Below are 23,608 nucleotides of genomic sequence, written 5' to 3' on the forward strand. Positions count from 1 at the left end.
ATTATTTTACAGATCTGGTAACTAAAATGAAGGAGCTGAAGCAAGTAAATAAATAAGGAAACTTGAGATATACTGATCAGTCAAGCATCTGTCAGCGTTGTTCACTCATCAATGAAATCAGACTTTTAAAAGAGTGTATTTTTTCCACATACATAAGCACTAATTCACACTTGTACTAATGCACATTAACACAAATGCAAATTGGCCCAAATTCCCCAAAGTGTCTTTTTTAAAGCCTACATGATTAAGACAGTTTGCAAAAGAATCTGCAAGTCAGATTCATAAAAATTCTAACATTTGAATCTGTTGCTTTTGCTGCTATCCCTAGATCAAACTATTGGATATATGTGATACACAGGCTACCTTCTGTGACTTGAAAATTGTGGTTCATCCAGAATGAAGTTGCTAGCTAGACTGCTGGCTAGTACGGGCAGCATGGAATGGGTTTTTCCAACCAGTAAACATCTTCACTATCTTTTGTTCCATTTCCAAGTATAATGCAAAATGATTCCCAGGTTTAGGATAGGAATATTGAAAGGGGCAGCCAGTTATGCAAAAACAGGCTGGAATTGTGTGTTCCATCTTCAAGGGCTTTTCTCCAGGTGCTCCCACATTAAGGTTAAGGGTTAATTTTCAGATCTAGAACACCCTCCCCTAATGAATTTGGCTGACCCCCAACTCATCAATGCCAGATAATTACCTTTTCAAAAAGTCTTTACCCTAGCCTTTACATATGATTTTAACCAGCTTTTAAGGAATAATCCATTAGTAGGCTGCTTTAAATTATCACATTTTAGGTTATTAGAATGACACTTTTTATATAATTATTTTTTATTTATTATATTTCTATCTCACCTTTTTTCCTTTCAAGGAACTCAGGGCAGCTTACACAATTCTCCTCTGCCTCTCAATCTTATCCTCACAACAACCCTGTGAGGTAGGTTGGGCTGAGAGTCTATGACTGGCCCAAAGTCACCCAGTGAACTTTCTGGTGAGGTAGGGACTGGAATCCAGATCTCCTCAGTTCCACAATCTTAACCACTACACCACACCGGCTCTCAAATGTATTGTTTTCAGTTACACTGGAAATAAATTTTCAGTTATCCCAGTTGCATTTCATCATTCTCTGCTTTGCTCAAACAGTTTTATTGTTGAAGTGATGCCACGGCAAGAGTAGTATGAGGTACTGTCATTTCTACCACATTCCCAACAGAGTAAAAGAAATCTGAATGATATTATCCCTGTAGAGTCCATGACAGACAGAAAAAGGATATGCAAGGTGTCAGTAAATATTTATTCCTTGTGAGTGCTAGCAAGTAAGAATAAATATGCCCTTTTAATTGTTCACAATTACAAGAGTTTCACAAATTCTTAACTGGTTTAAATTGCCTTTCGTAAAACTAGAAGCTTAGATCATACGTCTGCTCAAAAGACTAAGGTCCAATTTAACATTTGCTGCACTTTTCATCTCAGTGGGGAAAACAGCAAAAAGCAGGCAATATGAGCTGAAACATTATGAATGCACAGTAATAAAATGTTGTACCCAAACAGGCTGTGATGTCTGATAATCTTTCACAATTGTTTGCATAGGCCTCATAGTGGATGACTGTCTACTACCCACTGATCCCCAGATACAATCTCAAGCTATAAGACGAAGGATCCATGGATCAAAGAATCAAAAGAGCCTTGTCACCACTGCTAAATCTTCACAGCTGGTGAGTCAAAGCAAATCATGCATCTTAACTTTATCAACCTATCCACCTCAGTTACTTCTGAGGAACAGACTGGCTACATAAAATCCAGATCCATCTTCCAAGTCTAGAAAGCCTCAGAACGAGTTTTAGAGCAGCAATGTGTCAGCAAGTGTGATCATTTTAAGAAACCAGCTCCATACATCTTGTTTCAAGAGTTAGGCAAAGTTAAACATGCTATTAAAGCTTTCTAATTATCTTTCTTCTTTCCCTTTTTTACACTCTACTACATAGTTAAAGAAACTAACTTAAGTCACACAGTAATGCGGTGTACAATTTTAATAAACATTTCTTATTAAAAGCTTGATACTGTTCAAATATACAGAGAAAAGCTATTTATATAGCTACATATACAACTTGAGTCAATGACTACAGCATAAATCATTCTAGCTTTCCCCCTCAGTCTGAGCATCAGCAACGTGGTATGTGTGCGCGCGCACGTGCATGCGCGAGTTAATGTTAAGCTACTTGTTAGAGCTTGTTAACGGTAGTTTATCCCACTGTGACTGTTGTAAAACAACTATGTTATATACAGAACTATACATATAACATATGGATATGCTATATATACACAGGTTATATATAACAATACTATACAATATACACAGCCTTTCATAAGAGGATTCTGGAGAAGATTAACCTTATTAAGCCTCAACACCTCTGTGAGGTAGGTAGCTATCAGTATTTTACAGAATGTGAGTAAGAGGCTCAGAGACATTACAAAACTTGCCAGTAGGAGATTCAGGAACAGAATCCAAAACTTGATATCCACTGAATACATCATGCGATACTCCATCCTTATTCCTAGAAGGGCTGTCACTTGGGAAACCAATTATTTCATCAGTACATGCAGAAAAAATATCTTTTTTAAAAAAGCACCTGCAGGGTTTTTGTTTTTTAAAGTATAGAAGTCTGGCACAGTCAGCTTTAACAGAACAGTCTTCAGAGCCTCGACTATATGGAGGTCCGAGTTGTGCTCTAGAGAGCTTCTCCAGTGCCTGCTTAGATGTTCAACAGAAGCAGGCCATTCTATTTTTAAGCTAAGGCAGAAACAGGCTTGAAAGTTGTTGGCATGTGAGGAGGAAAGAGAAATGGTCCACTTTGGCAGAAATCGAGGCAGGTTCTCAGTGATGTGCAATTTCCCCCATGCCAAGAACCCCAAGCACAAGGGAAATACTTAAAGATAAATAAAAATGATTAAGGGTTTCATCACTAATATCTAATATGAAATAGTCAGCAAGCAACAACAAAGAGCCTTTTCCTTCCATACAATGTTTTAGTAACAAAATGGAATCCTAAGCATACTGAAATAGCAGGGATGCGTGCTCTCTCAAAAAAAAAAAAAAAAAAACACCTTTTTATGTAATAAAAAACAAGCATCCTAAAAGCACACCAATTTACAAACAAAATTCTTTTGTGCTGATTGAACAAACTATATTGCCCTCCATCCATACAGTCCAGTGAAAACAAGAGTTTGTTGGCCCCAGGCAACTGAGAGTTCTCTGCTAACTGTAAAATGTGGGCTGAATTGATTCTGTTTTGATAGAAGATGAGGAGTTTTATCCACTTGTGAAATTTAGAGTGGCTTAGTGGACAAATGTGGTGTGTAGTGATAACTAAAAATATACAGTCTACATAAATAAAAACTATTGTTTCTTCAATATGACTTTGTACTTTGTCTGTAATTTATTAAAAACTTTAACAAGATACTTAAAAAAGGCTAGATACAAAAGTAGTTAAGCTGCTCACGAACATTAAATTTTTCCAAAATGTACCTTCAAATAATCATGATCTTATAAACATTTTACAGTTACCAGGTAGTGCCTAGGCTGAAATTTTAAACAGCCTGAGACACAGCAGAACAAGTGTCCAGGTTTGAATTGGAAGAGACAATCTCCTGACTGCTCAAGGAAAGAGGGATACAAAAATGTTGATTGTGAACGATTAAATACTGTGCATTGGCTTCCTTGTTATGTACAAAAAGATCCTCACTAAAGTATACAGAATACATGCAAAACAGTAGTGGTGGTATTTAGTGTGCAGGAGTCCAATGCAAACAAACAAAAATTGCAGTGGCAGTGGTTTTGGTAAGCAAACATGAATGATTTCAGCTCTTAGCTCTAACTGGCAAGAACTTTTTACAAGTTCAATATACATGATGCACAAGTGCAGCCAACCACAAACATAAACACCATTAAAAAAGTTAAAATAAAACACAGAACATACTTCATTTTTTATTTTGAAATTCCCTATTCCCTCTATACAAGAACCTTTGCTGAAACACTTTCCACAAAGGCAGCCGTGAATTTTTTTTAAACATATTACATATATTCCCCCTCCCACCCCTCCGCAAAAAGCTACATCACAGTGTAATTTATATTGTTCTGCTGTCATCTTTGGCTGGGTTTGGCCATGAAGTTGATGACTAGCGAATGGTTACAGTCTAACATTGCTAGTGCTTTCTTGGCCTTTGTGTTGCAAATTTAATACAGGAATGTTGAATTTAGTTGTTCCAATACCAGCAGGGTGAGTATGACAGCATTAACTTTCATAAATTTTTATAGACAAATGGAAAATTTACAAAAAATTGGCTAATAATAATTACACAGCAATACACATTTCTTTATACTCTACACAAAACCAAAATTTTTGGTCTTAATGGCGAGTAGCAATTTCTGTTTCAGAATCTGTTTAGAAGAATAAAGTGGAACATAAAGGCGAGAGATACATGTGTTTGCTGTAGGAAGGTGTTGATCATCTGGTGGTCTTATTGTGATTGATGGCATGGGTTGAAATCCTTCTTCACTAGCAGGCAATGATGGGCTTGATGTCCAAAAGTAAACCTAAGGATCAGACAAAAGTTTAATATTTTGGTAAACACACACCATTCCGGTATTAAAAATTTTATATCTATAAATGTCAAAACCTCAGAATTTCCCAAAAAACAAAAACAAAAGAACAATGGCACCTTAACCTTAAGACCAAGATTTTTATTACACAGCGGCATAAAGCCAGCCTTCCCAACCTGTTGCCCCCCAGGTTAAGTGACTATATTTTAAAGGACATCCATCATTTTTACATACCACAGCTGCTAAGTATCTGTGATTAACTTTGGTTAATAATTAATGCTAAAAATCTAGAATGCTTACATAATAAATGTGAACCATTCTAGCTAATGGTTGCCTCATTATACTATTTCATGTGACTAGGAATAACCTACTCTAGATTTTCTTTGTCCTGAATTTTTAAAGATTCACATGCAGAAATCAATGCTACTTTAAGTATGACAAATGATTATAGAACACCCAGTGGATGGTGAGGTTCTGTTCATTGTTTATATTTTCCTCTCTGGCAGGTCACAAATTCCTTTTAAAATTCCTCTCAATTCAGAAAGTAATTTGTAACACAGTGTGAAGAACTGATGCTGATGAAATTTAGTGCTCACAGCTACCTTGGGTGTGTTAATTCTTTGGATCTTAGCCAAAATTAAAGCATATAATATTAATATTGCAAGGAAGCAACTGTTGTCTCCCCCTCATGCCAGATATGGAAGAATCTAATACCCAAAATGGAAAAATTAGCTACAAACAAGAGAAAGTATACTTACTAGATCTTGCCTTTCAGTCATACTCATCTTCTCTACTATGGACCAAAACCAACGCTTGAACTGCAAAAGTTTCTCAGCATTTTCTCCTATTAAAATGAAATTAATCAACATATCAACAAATTGTTCACAGCATATATTTTATATTTAGCAAGTATATTTAACAGAACTATACGGGCTGTGCAAAAAGTAATAACCGTGTGTTAAAATGTCAGTAAGAACAGCAGAGAGAGAACAAACTACAAGATTCAAATGTACTCCTTCAGGAGATTCATAATACAGTATTTTTCATCACTAAATTGAAGTTTCTATTAAATAGGTGGTCAGGTCTCACTAGAAAAAAATCTCTGTACAACGCATCTGAGAGAGTATTAATGTGGAGGTGTACAAAATGTCCTCTGAACTGTGATTTCAGTATTTTGGTGAGGAAGCTAAATCAATAGGCAAGGGATGAATACAAGACGTGGTGAAGGTTTGCACAGCACACAAACCCACCCTAGCATTGAAACACGATGGGCTAATTGATGCATAAACAACCCTTAGTGTGCCCAACAGGTGATCAGGCTCACTGTGTATTATCCGCAAGCAATCTTTGCTCACAAAGGAAGGGGGGTATTATTAGATCAACCCCTTTGCAGCAAGATCCTCTACTATTTTGGCTGAACCTGCCTCTTCTCAGTGTCATGCATCTTTTCAACCTTTTTCCCAACTGGAAAGGTGAAAGCCACCCCTATTACAGAAGCATGGAGCTTTATAAAAACTCGGGCTTTCTTTTAAAGCAGGTTTTTGAGAGGGTCATATGTGTCTGTGTCCATCGGTGTAACCTTGTGAAAAAAAACCTGATTACAGAATTTTGGCAGCTAGAAGACTAATCTGTAAAAGAGGTGGCTCATGCTTTCCCATCTTCCAAAAATCTAAAGTCTTGGGAAAGGGTGAAGAAGATGTAAGGCACTGAGGAGGCGCAGGGTCCAAACCAAGAAAGTGAAAGTTTTGGCACAAATATGGTGACATAACGTTCACCCCACTGTGCTGCTTGGTCATCAGAGGGGCAATTGTGACTGGAGGAGACCCAGGTGGGCTTGGCAAGAGCAACAGTGGTTCCTGGCAGCCTTGCCAAGCAGCTCAGTAACTACTTCCAGGTATCCGTAATGGGGTCTGTCACCTGGTTTCAGACAGCACAACCACCCCTAAAATAAGCCTGCAAGGAATATTAGCATGATATGACAACCCGGTGTAACTTGCCACCCACAAGGGGTTGTCATGCCTGTAGATTGCAATCAACTGCATCCTTCCATTAACAGAATAAATAGAGCAGGCAGAATGAACTCCTGCTTTATGCCCCCAAAATCAATTCCAGGGATCATGGGGAGAATGGAAAGTCCATTCACACTATGCTAAATCTTGTCTTCTGTGCATAAGGAAATGTTACACTGCTATAACCAATATACAAATAAGCAAGCCACAATATTACTAATATACAACTCGCAGTACCTGATTCATCATTGAAAGAAGTAAAGCTGATTAACATTTGCACATTGACTTCACCACAGCCATTTACTAGAAGCCTGAAATCTTCTGCTGTCAAATCTTCTAATGAATTCTTTGGAAGTACATCCAGCAGGCCTTTCCGCATTGCCTGAAAAGGCCACAATAATTACATTGTCAAAAAATGAACACCTGCTGTTTATTCCACAACTGAAGCTGAGAACCATCTCACTGGATCCACAATTTTGTTCACCATGGAAAATATTAGTATTCTCTGCCAAGTGTGATGGCAGTCCCTTTCAATTTCCCATCCCATTGTATTACTACTGCTCCACTAGTTTGGAAGAACCTGGAGCAAGCAAAGGAAGTGGGGCTTGCCTCTTGGGTCAGGTGCTATCTAGGCTCCCATGGACTTTAAAAATTCAGTGGCAAAACAATCTCCTCTCAACTCCATCCAAATTCCAAGTGGGAATGGGGTAGGAATCATCTTTATAGTTATACTAGACTTCTGAACTGTGAAAGGGAACAAGGGATTGTCCCTGACCTCCTGCAGAAACACAGTGCAAGGTCGGGGACAAGTGGAGAACAAGGGTACTGATAACCAGAAGTGTTGATATGCCTATCAAGACCAGACAAAATGTGTGGACACCCAATTTCTATCATAGACAATGAGGTCAGGCAACGAGTTTAAACACTGATTAGCTAGAGAGTAAAACCAGATGATGGGATCCCTCTTCCAAATCCCAAAAAGGAGCCAAATCCTGCTCTCAAACATCCATGTAACAGTGCTGTCCTAGAGCCCAAGAGGTCATTTATGCCATTATGGCCATCCATTCCTCTTTCCCCAACACAAGACATCCTGTGTGGCAAAGTGAGAAGCTATCCTTGTCCTTTCTGGCTTAACAGAGCTTTTGGAGCATTACTGTCAACGTACCGATTAGTTAGGGGCAGGTTTATTTACAGTTTGTTGTCCGCATCCATCTCCCTTGTATATTTTGTCAGCTTAGCAGGGTCTTCTTACATAAGTTATTATGATTATATTTATATTCTGTATTTTTCCTTTCAAGGAACTCAAAGCGGCTTACATGATTTTCCTCTTCCTGCTCTCAATCTTATCCTCACAACAAGAACCCCATGAGGAAATTTGGTCTGAGTCTGTGACTGGCTCAAGGTCACCCAGTCAGCTCCAGGACTGAGTGGGAACTAAAATCCAGAGCTCCCAGTTCGACACTCCTAACTACTACAACCACACCAGCTCTCATGCACGTACAGTTTCTCTCAAAAAATTAAGGTGCCAACCCAAGGATTTCCTTTCCCCACCATCCACTTTTTCTGCAAGCATTTTCTAAACATTCTGCACAATGTGGTTTATCACGTGGGAATACAAGTTGCAGATCAAGCTGACAAGGTCTTCACAGTATGTAGTAATGTATAATCACTAATTTTAATTTTAATTTTGTATTTGTAAATCAATGTATTTTTTGTATTTTTATATTTAATGGTAATTTATTGTGGACTATTGTATTTCAATGTATTTTATCATGTTGTAAGCCGCCCCGAGGTTTCGGCAAGGGGCGGCATAGAAATGTTATAATAATAATAATAATAATAATAATAATAATAATAATAATAATAATAATGTCAAGCCAGATAGTTGTTATAATACCAGTATATTAATGCAAATTTCCCTATGCCTCCTGACTGAATGGCCAAAAAAACTGAAAATTGACTGCCACCAGCTCTTGGAAGATTGCTGCATTAAGAGGCCTTGACACCCACCTCCTTCAGAAGGGAAGAGTTCTCTTAGTTTAAGAAATCAAAGGGCATAGCCTTTCTGGTTGAGAAGAATATACTTACACTCAAATAAGGAGAAAGAATGGTAGCTTCTGGGCCTGCCATAAATTCAAAGCTATAATTTCTAATGACACTGCAACTAAGCAGCAGAAACCCTCCTGTCAATTTCGCCCAAACATTCCATGAACCTCTCCAAAACAGCGGTATCTGTTACAGGACACATTTCTACACATATTATGAGGAATCTTTGTAATAAATCAATTACATTAAATTCAGAGATCAATTTCACATCACTTACATGTAAAGGCTGCTCTGCAACTACTAACATTCTATGTTCTGCATACTTCCGGACATATTCATAAACATTCTGAGGAGTGACTGGTATATTTACACCATTGGAGATCAGTTCGACCTAATAAAATAAAGGAAAGCAGAAATATTTTTTAAAACTTCTTAAATGATTTACAAGCATTCACAGTAATAAAATGTATTCTCAACTATGGTAATACCTATGGTTTGTTACATTTGCAACTCAATTTATTGAAGCATCCATGCACTTTAATTTCCCAGCAGAAAGAGTTACTGATTCTGAATAACTGACACTAGGCCGTGTAACCTCTACATACCTGTCCTCCACCTTCTTCTTTGCACAGGTCTATTGCAAATGCTAAATCCATTGCTGCAAAAACAGCATCAGCATCTGTGCTTTGGGAAGCGAGGATAAGTTGTCGTAAACTCTCGTACATAACCGGATCAAAAAAAGCAAAATCATGCCAATTAACCTGAAAATAAAATGTACAAATGAAACGCTTTTAGCTTCATCATTAGCTCACAGTACAGCTAATCTAATGATCCTCTTGTTAGGAATATCAAGAAGTTTTACTGGGCATTATCCTGCCCTGCCCCTGCACCAGGTGGGCCTACTGGTTGCACAATTAGAGCTTATTGCTTTAGGCAGGAATATATTAGTTTCTGGAATGCAGCAGGTAGCAGAGCTTACATGGCAGAACACTGCTGGCCTCTCTCAGTCCAGAAATAAATATTTCTACTCCTTTGGAGGCTCACTTTCTGAAGTATTAATCCCCTGCTGTGCAAGTAGCGAGTCCTGCTTCTACTACAGAATTGGCAGGAGCACAATAGCCTATTGGATAGCACCCATACCAAGCAATTAGTTAAGGATAGGGATATATCCAAATCTGCTCAATTAAAGGAACAAGTTGCTGTGGTTTAGCCACAATCATCCTAAACCCCTTCCTCCCCCAAGCATGTTTGTCTGATGTAATAACTTGTTTAAAGCACACATTCTAATTGTATACCAATCAGAAAAACATGATTTAAATGTGCTACAGTATCAGTACCAAGCTGGACACATGGAGAGGAGGGGAGGGAATAAGCGACATATGGTTGTTCACAGGCCATGGCTGAGGATGGATTGCTGTAATCTCTGAACTGGCAAGCTGGGCTGCAATCAGCCAGCAAACTAAAATAAAAAACCAGTGTCAAGTTGGTTTGTAAAGAGAAGCAGAATTCATGTGACTGACCAAGCAACAGCCTCTGGGTGTTTTATTTATTCTCATTTATTTACAACACTGATATACCATGCCACATCTGCAGAGACTGTGGAGCAGTAAACAAGATAAAAAGGATAAACACAGTATTAAAAAACAGAGTACCAATAAAAAAGATCTCACTATATACATAATTCTCATTTTGTCTTATAAACAAAATGCAGCATTCCTTACTCTGGGTGTTTCTAGAATACATGTAAAGGGAAATATAGATGTACAAAACAAATGAATTATTCACAAATAAGGCATGAGTCCCAATTCTGACATTATATGCTGGTTTCAGCACACCTCCATACTATCAGAGGACAGCTGAGCACAGGCAAATCTGCAGCTAAACCCACCACAGTCGCAGGCTGCTTGCTGGTATGTTTTCTGACTAGATAGAACACCAGTGGTAGAACAGCAGCTTGTGGCTTGCACAAAATTCAGCTCCTAGGTTTGCACTGAGTTGGCCAGGGCTTGACCACCAGCACTGGTGGGGAAGGAGGAGGTATATCAGTGAAGAGATGAGACTCAAATCTGCAGATTACTTCATTACTTTGTAAAGATGGCTTTAATAGGAATACTGAACAACTTTGGGTCAATACATATTTAATCAGGTGCTGCATTTTAAAATGAACACCACAATACTGGTTAAAGAATTATGATTGTGTATTATTTACCTTTCTGCCAAGAAGCACCTTTATTACATGTCGATTTAATGTAATGGGGCAAAGTTCATTCTGTAGCAAGCACAACCCTAGTATTCTGTAAATGAAAAACAAATGAGGAACAATCGGTGAAAACCTATAATTAGTGAAGCCTATAATCTGGTTCACATGACATGACAAACCACATTGGATTTGCTCACCTTGTTTCAGATTATGTCTTGCCAACGAGTGGGTTCACAAGTAAGGCCAAACCACCCTTGCAAATAAGCAAAATGGTGTGGGCTGTTTGCCAAACAACCCACAGTTAACCCAACAGAAGACTGGGCTTACTGTAGGCTGTTCTCCCCATCAGTGGCAGAACCTGCCCTGTCTCCTTGTCCAGCTCCCTTCTCTACTCTGATCATTACCTCGCATTCTTCCCTAGCTTTAAAAAAAAAAAAAAAAACCCTGCATCATATTTGGTGTTTGTTCTTGTCAGTTTTGCAGGTATGCTGTTATGGCTATCCCATATGTCTATTTATTTATATTCTTTATCTAATTTTTATACCAACTCAATAGCTGAAGGTGTTTGGACAGCATTCCTGAGTGCAGTAATATTTATTTCCTTCTATGTACCAGCTGTCAAAAGAACTGAAGTGGAATAGGCAACATACAAGGAAACTGACAAGACCAGGATGACCATCCACTAACTTAGAAGGACTGAAGGAGAAATAATAGAGTAAAAGGACCCATTAGCGCAATTTAAGAGCACTAAAAATGGATAGGAGATCCAATAAAGTACACCAGGGGAACAATATCCCTCTTGGCACTGGGATCCTCTGACTATTAAGTGTTGAACTGATGGTTCTCAGTGTCCTTCCTCTTTGCAGCAGTTACCTTGAACTTTCAGTTATTTCAAAAAGGGTAAACAGTCCCTGTCCCTCCTTTCTGCAGTTACTTTTAGATGCACTATAGCTGTGGTCCCCTGTAAGTTTTTAGAAACACTCTAGAGCAGTATCTGCATGGGACACAGTGGAGCCCCATGGTGAGAGGGGTGGACAGTGACAGCTGTAAATAAATACTTCCGGTGCCCCATTTGCCCTGTTCTGTTTGACCACCCTCTTAGTGCGTGCGTGTGTGTGTGTGTGGGGGGGTTGTTTGTTTAGTCACAAAGTCGTGCCCAACCCATCACAACCCCATGGACAACATTCCTCCAGACTATCCTGTCCTCACTTGGAGTCCACCCAAGACCACACTCATTGTCCCAGTGACTCCATCTAGCCACCTCATCCTCTGGACCACCCTCTAAGGTCTGTTTGTTTCTATTTTAAGCTGATGAGAATATTTATACCTTTTTGATTGAGAAGTAAATGAGAAGGGAAGTGTTGTAAATTTAATGGCTGAGAAATAAACAGAGGCAAAATTTGCACAAATTAAGTGGGGAAATAGAGAATTTTGCAGTAATGCAGAAGTTATTGCAGCTGCGCAATTTCTGTTCCATTTACTTCTTAGTGCTTTAATTTGTGTATATTTACCAGTCTAAAAAAGGACAAATATTCCCAACAGTTGCAAAACAAAGATGGCACAGCAGGATGCTGTAAACAGCAGAGAGCTTCAGCTATGGGGCAATAAAGATATACTAATAATAATAATGGAATGCCAGCTCTAGTGATATTTAGCCTTCCCCAGGCATTCCCGTTCAAACTATGTCCTCAGATTATTTTTTTAGAGCTGTCAGGTAATAGTGGTAGCCACAGCAGTATGGGCTCCAAAATGAAGCTAGTCTTTTGGAAGTAACATGGACCAGTAAGCAAACCACCAATCCACCATAACTTACATTCAGAGTAGCTAATTGTGACACGAGAACCACCTCTCTGTAAACAAGCTATTTAATTTCCAGATTCCAATCTTGTTATTTTTAGATACATTTCAATATAAAACTGTCCCATACAGATTTTTAGCAGATTTTACCTGCCAATATTTCTGAAGCAATTTAGTCTGGCTTCTGTGTTTTTGCCAGGTCTTGGTGTATAAAAACCACGCTTTCCAGGTTGATAGAAGAGTGGTGCATTATCATCACCATCATCTGTATCATCCAATTCCATGTCTACAACACTGCGACTGGAACCATGCCGTTTTCTATTTTCCTAGAAAGAGATATGAAGTGAAGCTGGTTGTTTGCTGTTGCAGCATTAATGTTGTACTGTGTTTAAAAACTACACCAACTTAAAAACACTTCAAACTACAGCACCAACATATGCTAGTAAAGTGATTGTTAAAATGTGTGTCTTACTTGTACTTTATCAGATGAATCAAGCAAGCCAAGGTCCAGGATACTGTCAGCTCCATTTTCCCTTTGAGAAAAAAAAATGCTGAGTTAAATGCAAGTATAAAATACTTGGGGAAATGCTGTTGCTAAAAGTGGCAGGGATTGGTGAAAATGGCAACAGAAATACATCTGCCCCTTGGATGCACTGAAATCTCTTTGAATCCAATGTATATTACGATTTGTCACATTTACAGTATATCCTGTCTTTCTTCTACAGAGCTCAAGGTAGTGAACCTAGGATCCACTCATGGCCTCCTATCTGCACACTGACCAGATCAAGATCTCCTGAGTGTCAGCAAAGCTGCTACATCATGAGTCTTCAGACATTTCTTACAACCTAAAGGCATTACTACTGCATAAGTGGAAAGAACTGATTAGGTCCAAGTGCTGAACCCAAGTGCATTGGGAAAAAGACAGGCACATGGAGCTGGGTTCTTTTGGGCTAACATTTTGAAACTGTGGTTGACAATTCAGCCTTGATTGCATCTTCTGCTTTGAGACAGAGATGCTCTTCTCATATTTTGGCAGAGATGCAAAGACGTAAGATATGACAGATTTATGACAACTGGGAGGTCTTACCAGATCAAGTCTAGTTTGTAAATGACAACACAACTCTCTCAATAAAACTGGACTCAGCTCATAATTTTTACAGATAAGAGAATCTGTTTAGGTAGCTGCTGAATAAAATTGAAACCACAAAAAGGCTGCTACATATTTTGGCCTTATTTATCATGTGCAACAGATTTGTATTTTTAACTGAAATACAAATACTCAAGCTAGCTAAGATATGCATTTATTTAGGATGAAAAGAGTAACTGAGACACAGAAAAAAAATGCACACCCAAATTCTAAATGAAAGTATTTTACTTTCTGCTCTTCACAATTTTACAATTATCTTGTTTTTGGCAGGGTGAGATAACTTTGGATGTATTTTTATGCTGAGATTGTATAGATGGATATTTAAATTCTGCACTTACTAGCTTCATTTTTCCTGATCTTCTATATATCTGTGTATAACCTATTGTAGTCTTCTTCTGATAAGAAGTCTTCTGGTTACCTGAAGGAGCGCTTACATCCATATATGCCCAGCCGCCCCTTGAGATCAGCGGGAGAGGCCCTTCTCCGGGAACCCTCCGTGAAAGAAATTAGGAGGGTGGCTACTCGGAGGAGGGCTTTCTCTGCGGTGGCGCCTAAGTTATGGAATGCGCTCCCCAGAGAGGTCCGCCTGGCGCCGTCGTTATTTGCTTTTCAGCGCCAGGCGAAGACCTTTTTATTTAAGCGGCATTTTAACTGTTAGTATTATTTGATCTTATCTGGCCAGGGCGGCTTATTTTATATTGTATTTTTTGTATTTTTAATGTTTATATTTATTGTAATTTATTGTTGTAAGCCGCCCCGAGGCTTCGGCGAATGGGGCGGCATAAAAATGTTTTAATAAATAACAATAAAAATAATACAGCTGCCTATTATTTGTCCCAGCTGAACATGAAAAAAAACTACCTACAAAGTGTCTTAAGTTGTGTATCAATCTATAAAGAATTAATTTTAATTGAGAGTGTGACAGAATGAGCCACAAATTGCATTACATTTTTAGAGAAAAGGAAAAGGTATATAATTGAGAGAACAAAGGAACTAGCTTGTCTGCTTTCTCTCAGAATGATACTTTTGGGACTTCGATTATCTCTTCTCCTGAAACCCAGAGAACAGAACAATATGATTCTATTATGTATTTTTTCCTGCAGTGTTTAGTTTCACAGAAGCCTCTCTCTCTCTGAATAGTCTGTTGTCCTGTATTTCCTTTCTGATTTAATACTTAATTTTCCTTGTAGCAAGCCTAATTTAAAATACTTCTTGATTTTTTTTAACTGAAAACTATCTAAGAAACCTGAATTCTCTTACTGGCCCAGAATATGGTCTGAAGGCACATAAGGTATCCACCATGTTGAAGCTAAGCTGGCCAGAGCTTGGAGAGGAGACCACCTGAGAATCACATGTAGCCACCTTGAGTTCCACAGTGGAAGAAAGGTGGGGTATAGCCATCACACACACAGACACACAGGAGTGGTAGATATTTCCAATGGGAAAACTGAAACAAAATTAGGTTGCCTTTAAAATACAGAGGACTTAAGATGATACAAGTACTGATTCCTTAGGTCAAAACCAAGTTCATTTTTTCCAAGTTTTTTCAGGGCATTCAGCACTAACATTAAATTACCTTCCATGTGCAATAATGAGTTCCATGGCCTCATCCACTCTTGCTCGAAGTGAATCTTCACTAGCTAGTAACAGAAGCAGCTGAGCAGGGGACAATTCTAACAGCATACCTGTGATCTTGCTTGCAAATGCCTGAAAATGAAGAGATCACTAGCTTGTTTTTCCAGCTTTCACCATCTGCTTGGGTATCATGAATTTAGAAAACCTTAACCGCCCAGTCATTCATGCCAACATTCTTCCTGATTTCCCTATTTATTAATATCATGGCTGGAGAACTTACAAGCTGGATCTGGCTTTGATCCTACTCTACAGACTCCCCTTTGCTTTCCCAGCACAGGCATTATTTCCTTTTTCCAAGTTCCCAATAGAGTCTAATTTCTGCATGAAGGTGTGATATCTATCCAGATGAGAGCTGTGGAGGGAAGAGTCATTTCTTCCTTCCCAACACCTTGCAGTCTCCATGAAGATCAGCTCAGCAATTAGACTTAACCAAAAAATGCTGACCAGTGGCTCTACTGGGAGGCAAATGTAACTGCCACCAGTGGGGATGGGGTGGCATTGTGTGTGGGCACAAATGAATGTAGACGTGTATGTGTTTAAAAGACTACAGGACAGTTCCACCCACTGGTATCATGTGGTCCACCAAAAGTTACCCTTGAGGGAATGTAGTGCTCAGGCTAAAACATGCTCTAACCATGATTTAAATTGACACGGCAGCTCTGCATATGGATCCTTGTCAGAGCAGACCCAGTTCTAGTATCGCAGTATATCTACTATGCAAAACTGATGCAATGAACAAGTTACATAACTGCAAAGAAAAATAACGAGGTACGTATGTGCTCATCAATACTGCAGAGTACTTTTTTTGAGAAATGAGAATGATTTTCATCACAGTAGACAGATGAGGACATTATGCTTACGGGCTGCATTGCTTGCACACGGGGATACAGTCTTTCACCCAGGGCCTGTCGGTGTGCTGGAAGAGGATCTGGGTCATCACTAGGATTCCCTTCTGATGCTGGCCGAAAAGGTCTGGTGTCAATGGAGAGCTGCCTTCTAAAGTCCCTTAAAAAAACAACATTTTATCAGAAATTGTCTTTCTTCTACAAAAGATTCAGTTACAGATCACTGTAGTATATCTTCCAGGACCAACACTTGCTCTTCTGTTGTGTTAAAATACTAGAAAAGCCTAGTATTCTATCTTTTGCTTGTATCCTGACACATTGGCAGCTGCTTCCTTTTGAGTCCTTGGTTCTAAGCAACATTTTAGACATTTATATCTGCCCAGCTTGTGCAACATGTGCACCACATACGCAAATCACATGTGCAGAAAGTTTGCTAATTTCAATGGATCTCAGTTTGACTTCTGCAAAAACTCTCAATTTCCATTTCTTCACCGATGACAGTAACGTAAGTACAGAAGTGATTGTGTAGTTATGATTTTTGTTTTCTTAATATTCAGCTACTTTAAATAGTCAACTTGTTTTTTTGGAAGTTAAACCTTGGCCAACACAAAAGGGTTTTCTAGACTCCTTTTAATAGCTAAAAGACTCATGCTACAGCACAAGAAAGATAAAGGCTTACCTCTCATAACACAATGGATCAAAGACTTAACACTTTTTATATCTCAGTGGATGTCTCAAATATAGAGATATTTGGTCTGCCTTTGTATAAGCTTGTGTATAATTGATATATCTGAATATGCTTTATTTGGATATTGACATAACAGCAATGGTTAATTTCAGAGGGTTTACTATATACTTGTTGTCAATTTGTTCCTTTGCTTTTACTTAGATTTTATTTTGTTTTGGTAAAATTCATAACAAAAATATTTCAATGACAACTAGCACTTATTCACAATTAACAACACTTCAATGCTTAGATCATAACTACAAAGATAACTACTTACCTATCCCTGTCTCTCCGAGAACCAGTTCGCAAGCCACTACTATTTCGCCTCATTTCTCTTTCACGCTCCCTTTCCCGATCTCTCTCTCCTCTGTTCCGTAATCTTTGCATCAAACCTGAAGGGGATAGACACACTTAGAGCTTCCACACATTTATTTTTGATAACCATACTCATTTATAAATACTATGAAGGGTCACAAAGCCATGTGAGACAACACCTAGAGAGTAGACCAGAAAATTGTATATAAATGCAATAAATAAATAATAGAGCTCCGAACCAGAGCTCCAAATTTTTATAATCAGACTTTTGCATCTGGTTTTATTATGACAATCCAGGTGCACACACATTTTGAAAGTCTCAAGTCTTCAGTACTGACACTTTCAATATATTTGAGCAACAAAACATTAAATAATTATCCTTATTTGTGAAGCTTTCTTTGTCTCAGTCCTCTTGGCTCTTTTACACCGCTCCAACAAAACCCAAGTACATGCAACTGAAATAAAATGTCTATTATTCATCTCTTTGGCCCGCTTGTATTACCATCCCCTTCCTCATGTCCCTCCTGTGTTGAATTTTAGGTTCTAAGGTCCCTGGAGGAAGGTATCTACTCTTCTGGATTCTGCAATAAGTAATATAAAATGGAGAAGAAATCTGGCTGATTTTTCCCCTGCTTTCCCCGTTCAGTGATCTCTTTCCTAGACCTGGCTGTGCAGGCATCTATGCACCATCTTGGAATGTTTGATCTCAGAATTTAGACAAAGAACTGATAGATGATTCTAGTCTGTTATATGTTAAATGCACACACTGGTATCGAGTGTAGAATTTAGCATCCTGAGATTCCCAGTCAGACTGTTTACAGAGCAGGCCATATAGCTGCTAATGCAGGGTTGAAACCATGTGGGTAATGAAAAACTTTACCTAATTTCTTGCACCCCTCCCTGACTAACTGTTGAAGTCTTTAATATTATACTGAATACAGTCATCCCATGATACCTACTTGTATGGGTCCCCTTGTTGGCATTCTGAATGCAATCTAGATTCGGCAGTTTCTCATTTGACAAAAAGGCCTGTGCAATAGCAGTATAAAAGCTTCGTGCCACACCACTTCCTTCTCCTGGTTCATCCTTAAATGTCACCTTTACTCTGTGAACAGCCATTGGAGTTGTAGCACATCTGCGACCAAAATGATTGTTGAGCTGTCTCATTGTTTGTTGAATTAGAAGATCTCTATCCCGATCAACCTAGCAGACAAGTTAAAACACAATCTGAAGTTTATAAAGGAATAGACAAGCTAAACAAGTATTATTTTATGTAACTACACTGGCATTCAAATTCCACTGAGTAACATTTCTTAGCTGCAGCATGTGAGCAATCATACCCCTTAATTACATCCCCTTAGTTGCAATGTCTTCACTTAAGAGCAAATTATAATTACCTGAAAGTCTTGCTTTCTCTCTGGATGCTCAAATAATCTTGCTATATGGTTTAAGTCTGTTTTTTAGGCAGCTTCCCCAGTTATTCCTTACTGAACCTATGTCCCAGTCCTTTAAGTCCACCAGATAAACTTGCAAAACTGGCACTCTCTGGGCCAAAATGATACAACTGCAGTCCAGCAAGGTGAGAGTCTCAATGGCACAATCATAAGTAGTCTATCAACTTGGTTAGATTAGTTTTCAGCTATGTTTGTGATGTTTGAGGATGTCAATTACCCTAATACTCACAGGCTACTGACTGAACCAGCATTTTATGCTACATTAACTAAGTAATTGAAAAGCAAGCAACCTTATATTCCACCACCGTTCATTTTTTAAATCCAGCTAAAATGAGGAAGATGACATTAAATTTACCTCTAGTGTTAAATCCCTAGATTGTTGGTTTCTCAGTTTTTCCATTTCTCTACGGAATTTTGATTCTTTTACTTCAAAACCACCTAATTCAGTCAAGATCTATGAAGAGAATCAATATATTAGTAAAAGAAAAGGTCTACAATACCACCAATCTGTCTTCAGTTAAGGAAACACATACCGATCCAGGTTCTGCTCCTACATCTTCCATGAACACCCGGCCAAATAATTCTAGAGAAAGACGCCAACGTCCAAGCAGCATATCATGAGAAATAACCATTCCCATAAAACTACATTGTGGCCTGTAAAAAAACACACATAATCAAATAATTATAGGGAGTTCATTTTACAAAATAAGCATTAATGTCAGGAATATACTTTGCTCTGGTAACTTCTGATGCTTGGGCAATTTGCGGGGGCTTGTTTCTTCTGTTGCTAGTCTCTTCTCTATGCATGCTCGACAGCTGGTGCTCCAAGTACCCAGCAGGTGCTGCAAAAAGTCTCTCCTAACTCCCTGCATTTAAGCACTAGTGAAGTGGCCAGGCATACCAAGTTGCAGTAGCACCCAACTAATTACTATGGGTGTGTCTTTTCTTGTTGTAAACCACCCACACAGCTTTGGCTACAAGGTGGTATAGAAATGAAATTAGTAAGAATAATTTCATCTCTACTTTACTTCCTCACAAATATGAGTGAGTAATCACTGCACAAGAGAGCAATTAGAGATGACAGTGAGTGATTGCCAAATAAACTCCTAGGAAAACAAATTTCTCCATTCAGTCTTAAGCCACTTCCACATTGGCTGCCTGGGAGAAAAGGGAGTGGCCATATATCAGCTAGTCAATGGCTGGAAATCGCAGGAAAGACTAGGAGAGAAGGAAATGGGGTGCCAAGCTGCAGCCTGCCACAAAGTAGAAGAAAAGCATATAGGCACCTAATGATGTTACAGACCACATACATTTACTGCATGTGGCCCCCTAGTTATAAGCAAGTTTTTTACTGTTGTATCCTCCTAGAAAAAAGTTTTCATAATTAATGCAGCACCTGAAGGATGTTAAAGGTGGGCCTTCACTTTCAGTCAGCCCAATCTCCGCCAGTAAACTGCTTTTCAGCTGTGCTGCAAGATCATGAGCAGATGGACCTGGCTTTGAACCCTCTGATTCTTCAGATGGCACATTTTGTTCTTCTTCTTTCTTTTGCCGACTCTGCATGCTCATAACATTTTTTAAATTGGCTGCATAAGACATTTTTGTTGGAAGAACCTATATGAAGGAAACCGCTTTGTAAATAATGATAGCAGGATATTTTCAAGGTAATCATTCTAGATACACAAGCAATGAAATACCTTAGTTCCCAACTCCAAGAACTAGCGGAACCAGAATTCTTAGATTAAACTGATCAGTCTTGAAGGAACTGGTGGGATCAAACAGAACTTTTACGTGTAGGTGTTCTTACTTAAAAGAAATATTCAGTTTAAGTGTAGAATGTGACTAGATTCAGCAAAACATTCCAAAACAGATAAGATTATAATATGTCAATTTTGAAACTGCCGAATTTAATGTTCTGTGAAGTTTCTAATATGATCCTTTCAGCATATGGATTTAATTTACACATACAGATAACTGTAAATGCACAGGAATAATATAAAAGAAAATTACATTTTTTTCAAAACCAGCACTCATTTTAAAAAATATAAATTGCATTTTAAGCACTTTAATGCAGACCATCCTCACAGACAAAAAAGCAGAATATTGATCCATTTGCCTACTCACTAGGAGCAGATAGCAAATGCATATGCATAACTTTTCAGGTACAATGTTCTTATGTTCTGGAATTAATATAGTGATCTCCTGATCCTTTAAGACAGGGCAGGAAAGGTACTGACAGTGGTGGATACAGAAAGATATACAAATGTTTTCCCCATTTCAGCAGAATAGTAGCGCAAAGGAGAAGAAAGGCTATGAATTTTTGACATACATTACAGTAAGTTCATACCTCAAGACAGTTTCTATCCACAGTCACTTCCATTAAACACTTTCCAGTATTGGCAGATGAGGAATAGAGGCCCTGACTTGGCCGGCCAAACAGATCTTCTTTTCTAGCATTTGGCTGAAAGAAACAATTATCCAGGAGTGAATATGTTTGAGTTATCACTGATCACTTAACTATGTGGGATCCTAATATATGCAGCTGCTCTCCTCCATAATAAGAATCTCCCTTGTATTACCCTGCTCCACATCATGGTTAAGGCACAATTAAGATCAGGTTTTGAAATCGCATTTTGAGCCAGCTATAACCTTTACTAGCAAACTATACCTGACACTTACTATGCAATGCATTAGATCCTGCTGTTGATACTTAAATATCTGAATGCGCCTCAGCAAAAAAGATGACAAATTAATCAGAAATTGTAACACACTGCAGGATCCTCTGTTTCTGTCAGCCATAAGCAGAGGAAAAAGCAACAAACAGGAATATGGAACATTCTGGCCAGGAACACAGACCAATCTGGAGTAAGACTTCAAATTAAGATGGCCCAATTATCCTACCAAATACCACCAGGAAATTGTTCATCTACATAAAGATGAACTATTATTAAGCCTGGATGACAGCCAAGATTCATCATCTTTGCATGCAGGCTTAGTAATGAGAATAATGTAACAAGTACACATAATTAGGAAATCTTTGGAAGAGTAAGTTGCCAGAGAATGAAGAGCAGCTACTGGCTGTGTTAACTCCCACCTTGCACATGAGTGAATTAACTATCTAGCCCAAGAACATCAGTTGCTCAAGACTATTGTACAGTTCAGGTAATTGTATGGAATAGAACCAATGTAAAGCTTTCCCCCACAACTCCCAAACTAGACAAAAGATCCAGGAAAATACCATGATCAAAAAAAACCAAGAGGCCAAACAGTACTTCCCAGTCTATATTTTGGCAAAATTCATCCCACAGGGTGATCAAGGTAGTTTCTGTTCCAAAGCTAGCCTAAAACCAGATTGAAATGGATCCAGAAAATAATTTCATCCAAAAATGCTGGAACTAATCAGAAACCACATGCCTCAGCATCTTGCCAAAGAAGGGGATGTTAGGAACTAGCTTATAGCTGTTCATGACTGGGTCCAGGTTTCCTGTACTTAGGTAGTTAGTTTTCTTTGTGTTAAGGGATAATTAACAAGCATCTATTGTTTTGAAATTGGACTGTTCTATTTTTATTTATTAATTCATAAGCTGCTTAGTCATTCACATAGACTCTCCATGCCTCAACAAATATAAAACTGAAATACAGGGTAAGAGCTTAAATCTTTTACAGTGCACATTGGATATAGGGGTAGATCTGTTGTTTAGCACAAACTGCCCCAAATCCTTTAATAACAATTAAGGGATCAGAAGCATGACATATGCAACTTAGAAATCAAACAATGTAAGCTCCCTTGGTTAATGTTACCTGTAACAAATGTGGCTGGTCTGCCAGAGGAATGGCCTCTGCTAAAGGAACTTCAAAGGGATTGGGTGGAATACAGCCAAGGAAAGTCATAGAATCTGACCGTCGGAAGAATGGATGATTTTGGCCTGTTTCAGCGGGGAGAGAATCATCATCTTTATCATTAAGTGTAGCACCTGAAAAGCAAAAATATGGGGGAAAAGAGAGAATAATTAAGCCTGAAAAAATAGTAAGTAAAAAGAAGTAGGAAGTCGAATGATTACTAATATTTTGTCCAAAAAATCTGCAAAAGAATTCTAGATGAAATTCTAATTTCTTGATGAAATTAGACGGTCAAGCTGAAAATGAATGGTTAAGCTGCATTGTAGAAGCTTTTATATATTTTTCAGGCAGCTTTTTCCTAGTATGTAATGTTTACCGCCCTATCAAATACACTTAGGAGGGGGTGCAACAAGTTTCCTACAGCATGAGAGAAATTATTTCACACATAATCATAATCACATTGCACTTATATCCCATCTCTTTTCCTCTTGTGAAGAACGAATGAAGCTTATATAGATCTCCTCCACTCCATCTTTCCTCACAACAACAACTTAGGCTAAAAGTGAATGACTTGCCCACTCACTCAAGTCACCCAGTAAGCTTTATACCCAAGTGGGGAATAGAACCAGGATGAGGTTGTTGTTGTTTTAAATAAGCAGAGGAGATTAAGAGGATTTCCCCCTTTTTCTCCCTCAGTCCCTTTCCCCTTCTGTCTTTTTAAACAGGAAGCTTGTGGGCTGGAACTGTTTTGTTTTTATAGACCATATATAAGCTGTCCTAGGGGCCTTTCTGGATGAGAAGCAGAATAAAATGCTTTAAGTACAAGTTTGCATATTCACACTGTGTTCCACACCTGTCAGTTTTTGAGATTCAGAAGGCTACAGGTATGCTACCTAACTAAAACTACCATTTGGCTGGTTGCTGTGCCCTTACCCATATCCTGACAAGTGCAGATTGTGGGGACAAGTGCAAAGCAAGTATTTGAGAATATGG

General features: G+C 38.5%; 1 protein-coding gene across 6 annotated transcripts in view; it reads right to left on the minus strand.

Moving 5' to 3' along the window:
• Positions 1–1,273: 1,273 nt before the first annotated feature.
• Positions 1,274–23,608, minus strand: part of UBR5 (ubiquitin protein ligase E3 component n-recognin 5) — an 80,402-nt gene continuing 58,067 nt past the window's right edge. For 5 of the 6 annotated variants that reach the window (XM_044421741.1, XM_044421740.1, XM_044421738.1 and 2 more), the window contains 17 exons: positions 22,577–22,749; positions 21,123–21,236; positions 20,172–20,389; positions 19,309–19,429; positions 19,131–19,229; positions 18,281–18,524; positions 17,284–17,398; positions 16,295–16,439; positions 15,376–15,506; positions 13,125–13,185; positions 12,803–12,978; positions 10,865–10,949; positions 9,261–9,416; positions 8,933–9,046; positions 6,847–6,991; positions 5,359–5,444; positions 1,274–4,594 (listed from right to left, as the gene is read on the minus strand). In XM_044421741.1, coding sequence (XP_044277676.1) covers positions 4,382–4,594; positions 5,359–5,444; positions 6,847–6,991; positions 8,933–9,046; positions 9,261–9,416; positions 10,865–10,949; positions 12,803–12,978; positions 13,125–13,185; positions 15,376–15,506; positions 16,295–16,439; positions 17,284–17,398; positions 18,281–18,524; positions 19,131–19,229; positions 19,309–19,429; positions 20,172–20,389; positions 21,123–21,236; positions 22,577–22,749 — 2,396 coding nt within the window. In that variant the 3' untranslated portion in view covers positions 1,274–4,381. The remainder of the gene's footprint in view (positions 4,595–5,358; positions 5,445–6,846; positions 6,992–8,932; positions 9,047–9,260; positions 9,417–10,864; positions 10,950–12,802; positions 12,979–13,124; positions 13,186–15,375; positions 15,507–16,294; positions 16,440–17,283; positions 17,399–18,280; positions 18,525–19,130; positions 19,230–19,308; positions 19,430–20,171; positions 20,390–21,122; positions 21,237–22,576; positions 22,750–23,608) is intronic. The other variant, XM_044421739.1, reaches the window with a different exon arrangement.

This window comes from Varanus komodoensis, unplaced genomic scaffold (assembly GCF_004798865.1).
Source record: "Varanus komodoensis strain SLA01 unplaced genomic scaffold, ASM479886v1 scaffold12, whole genome shotgun sequence".
Classification (NCBI taxonomy): domain Eukaryota; kingdom Metazoa; phylum Chordata; class Lepidosauria; order Squamata; family Varanidae; genus Varanus; species Varanus komodoensis.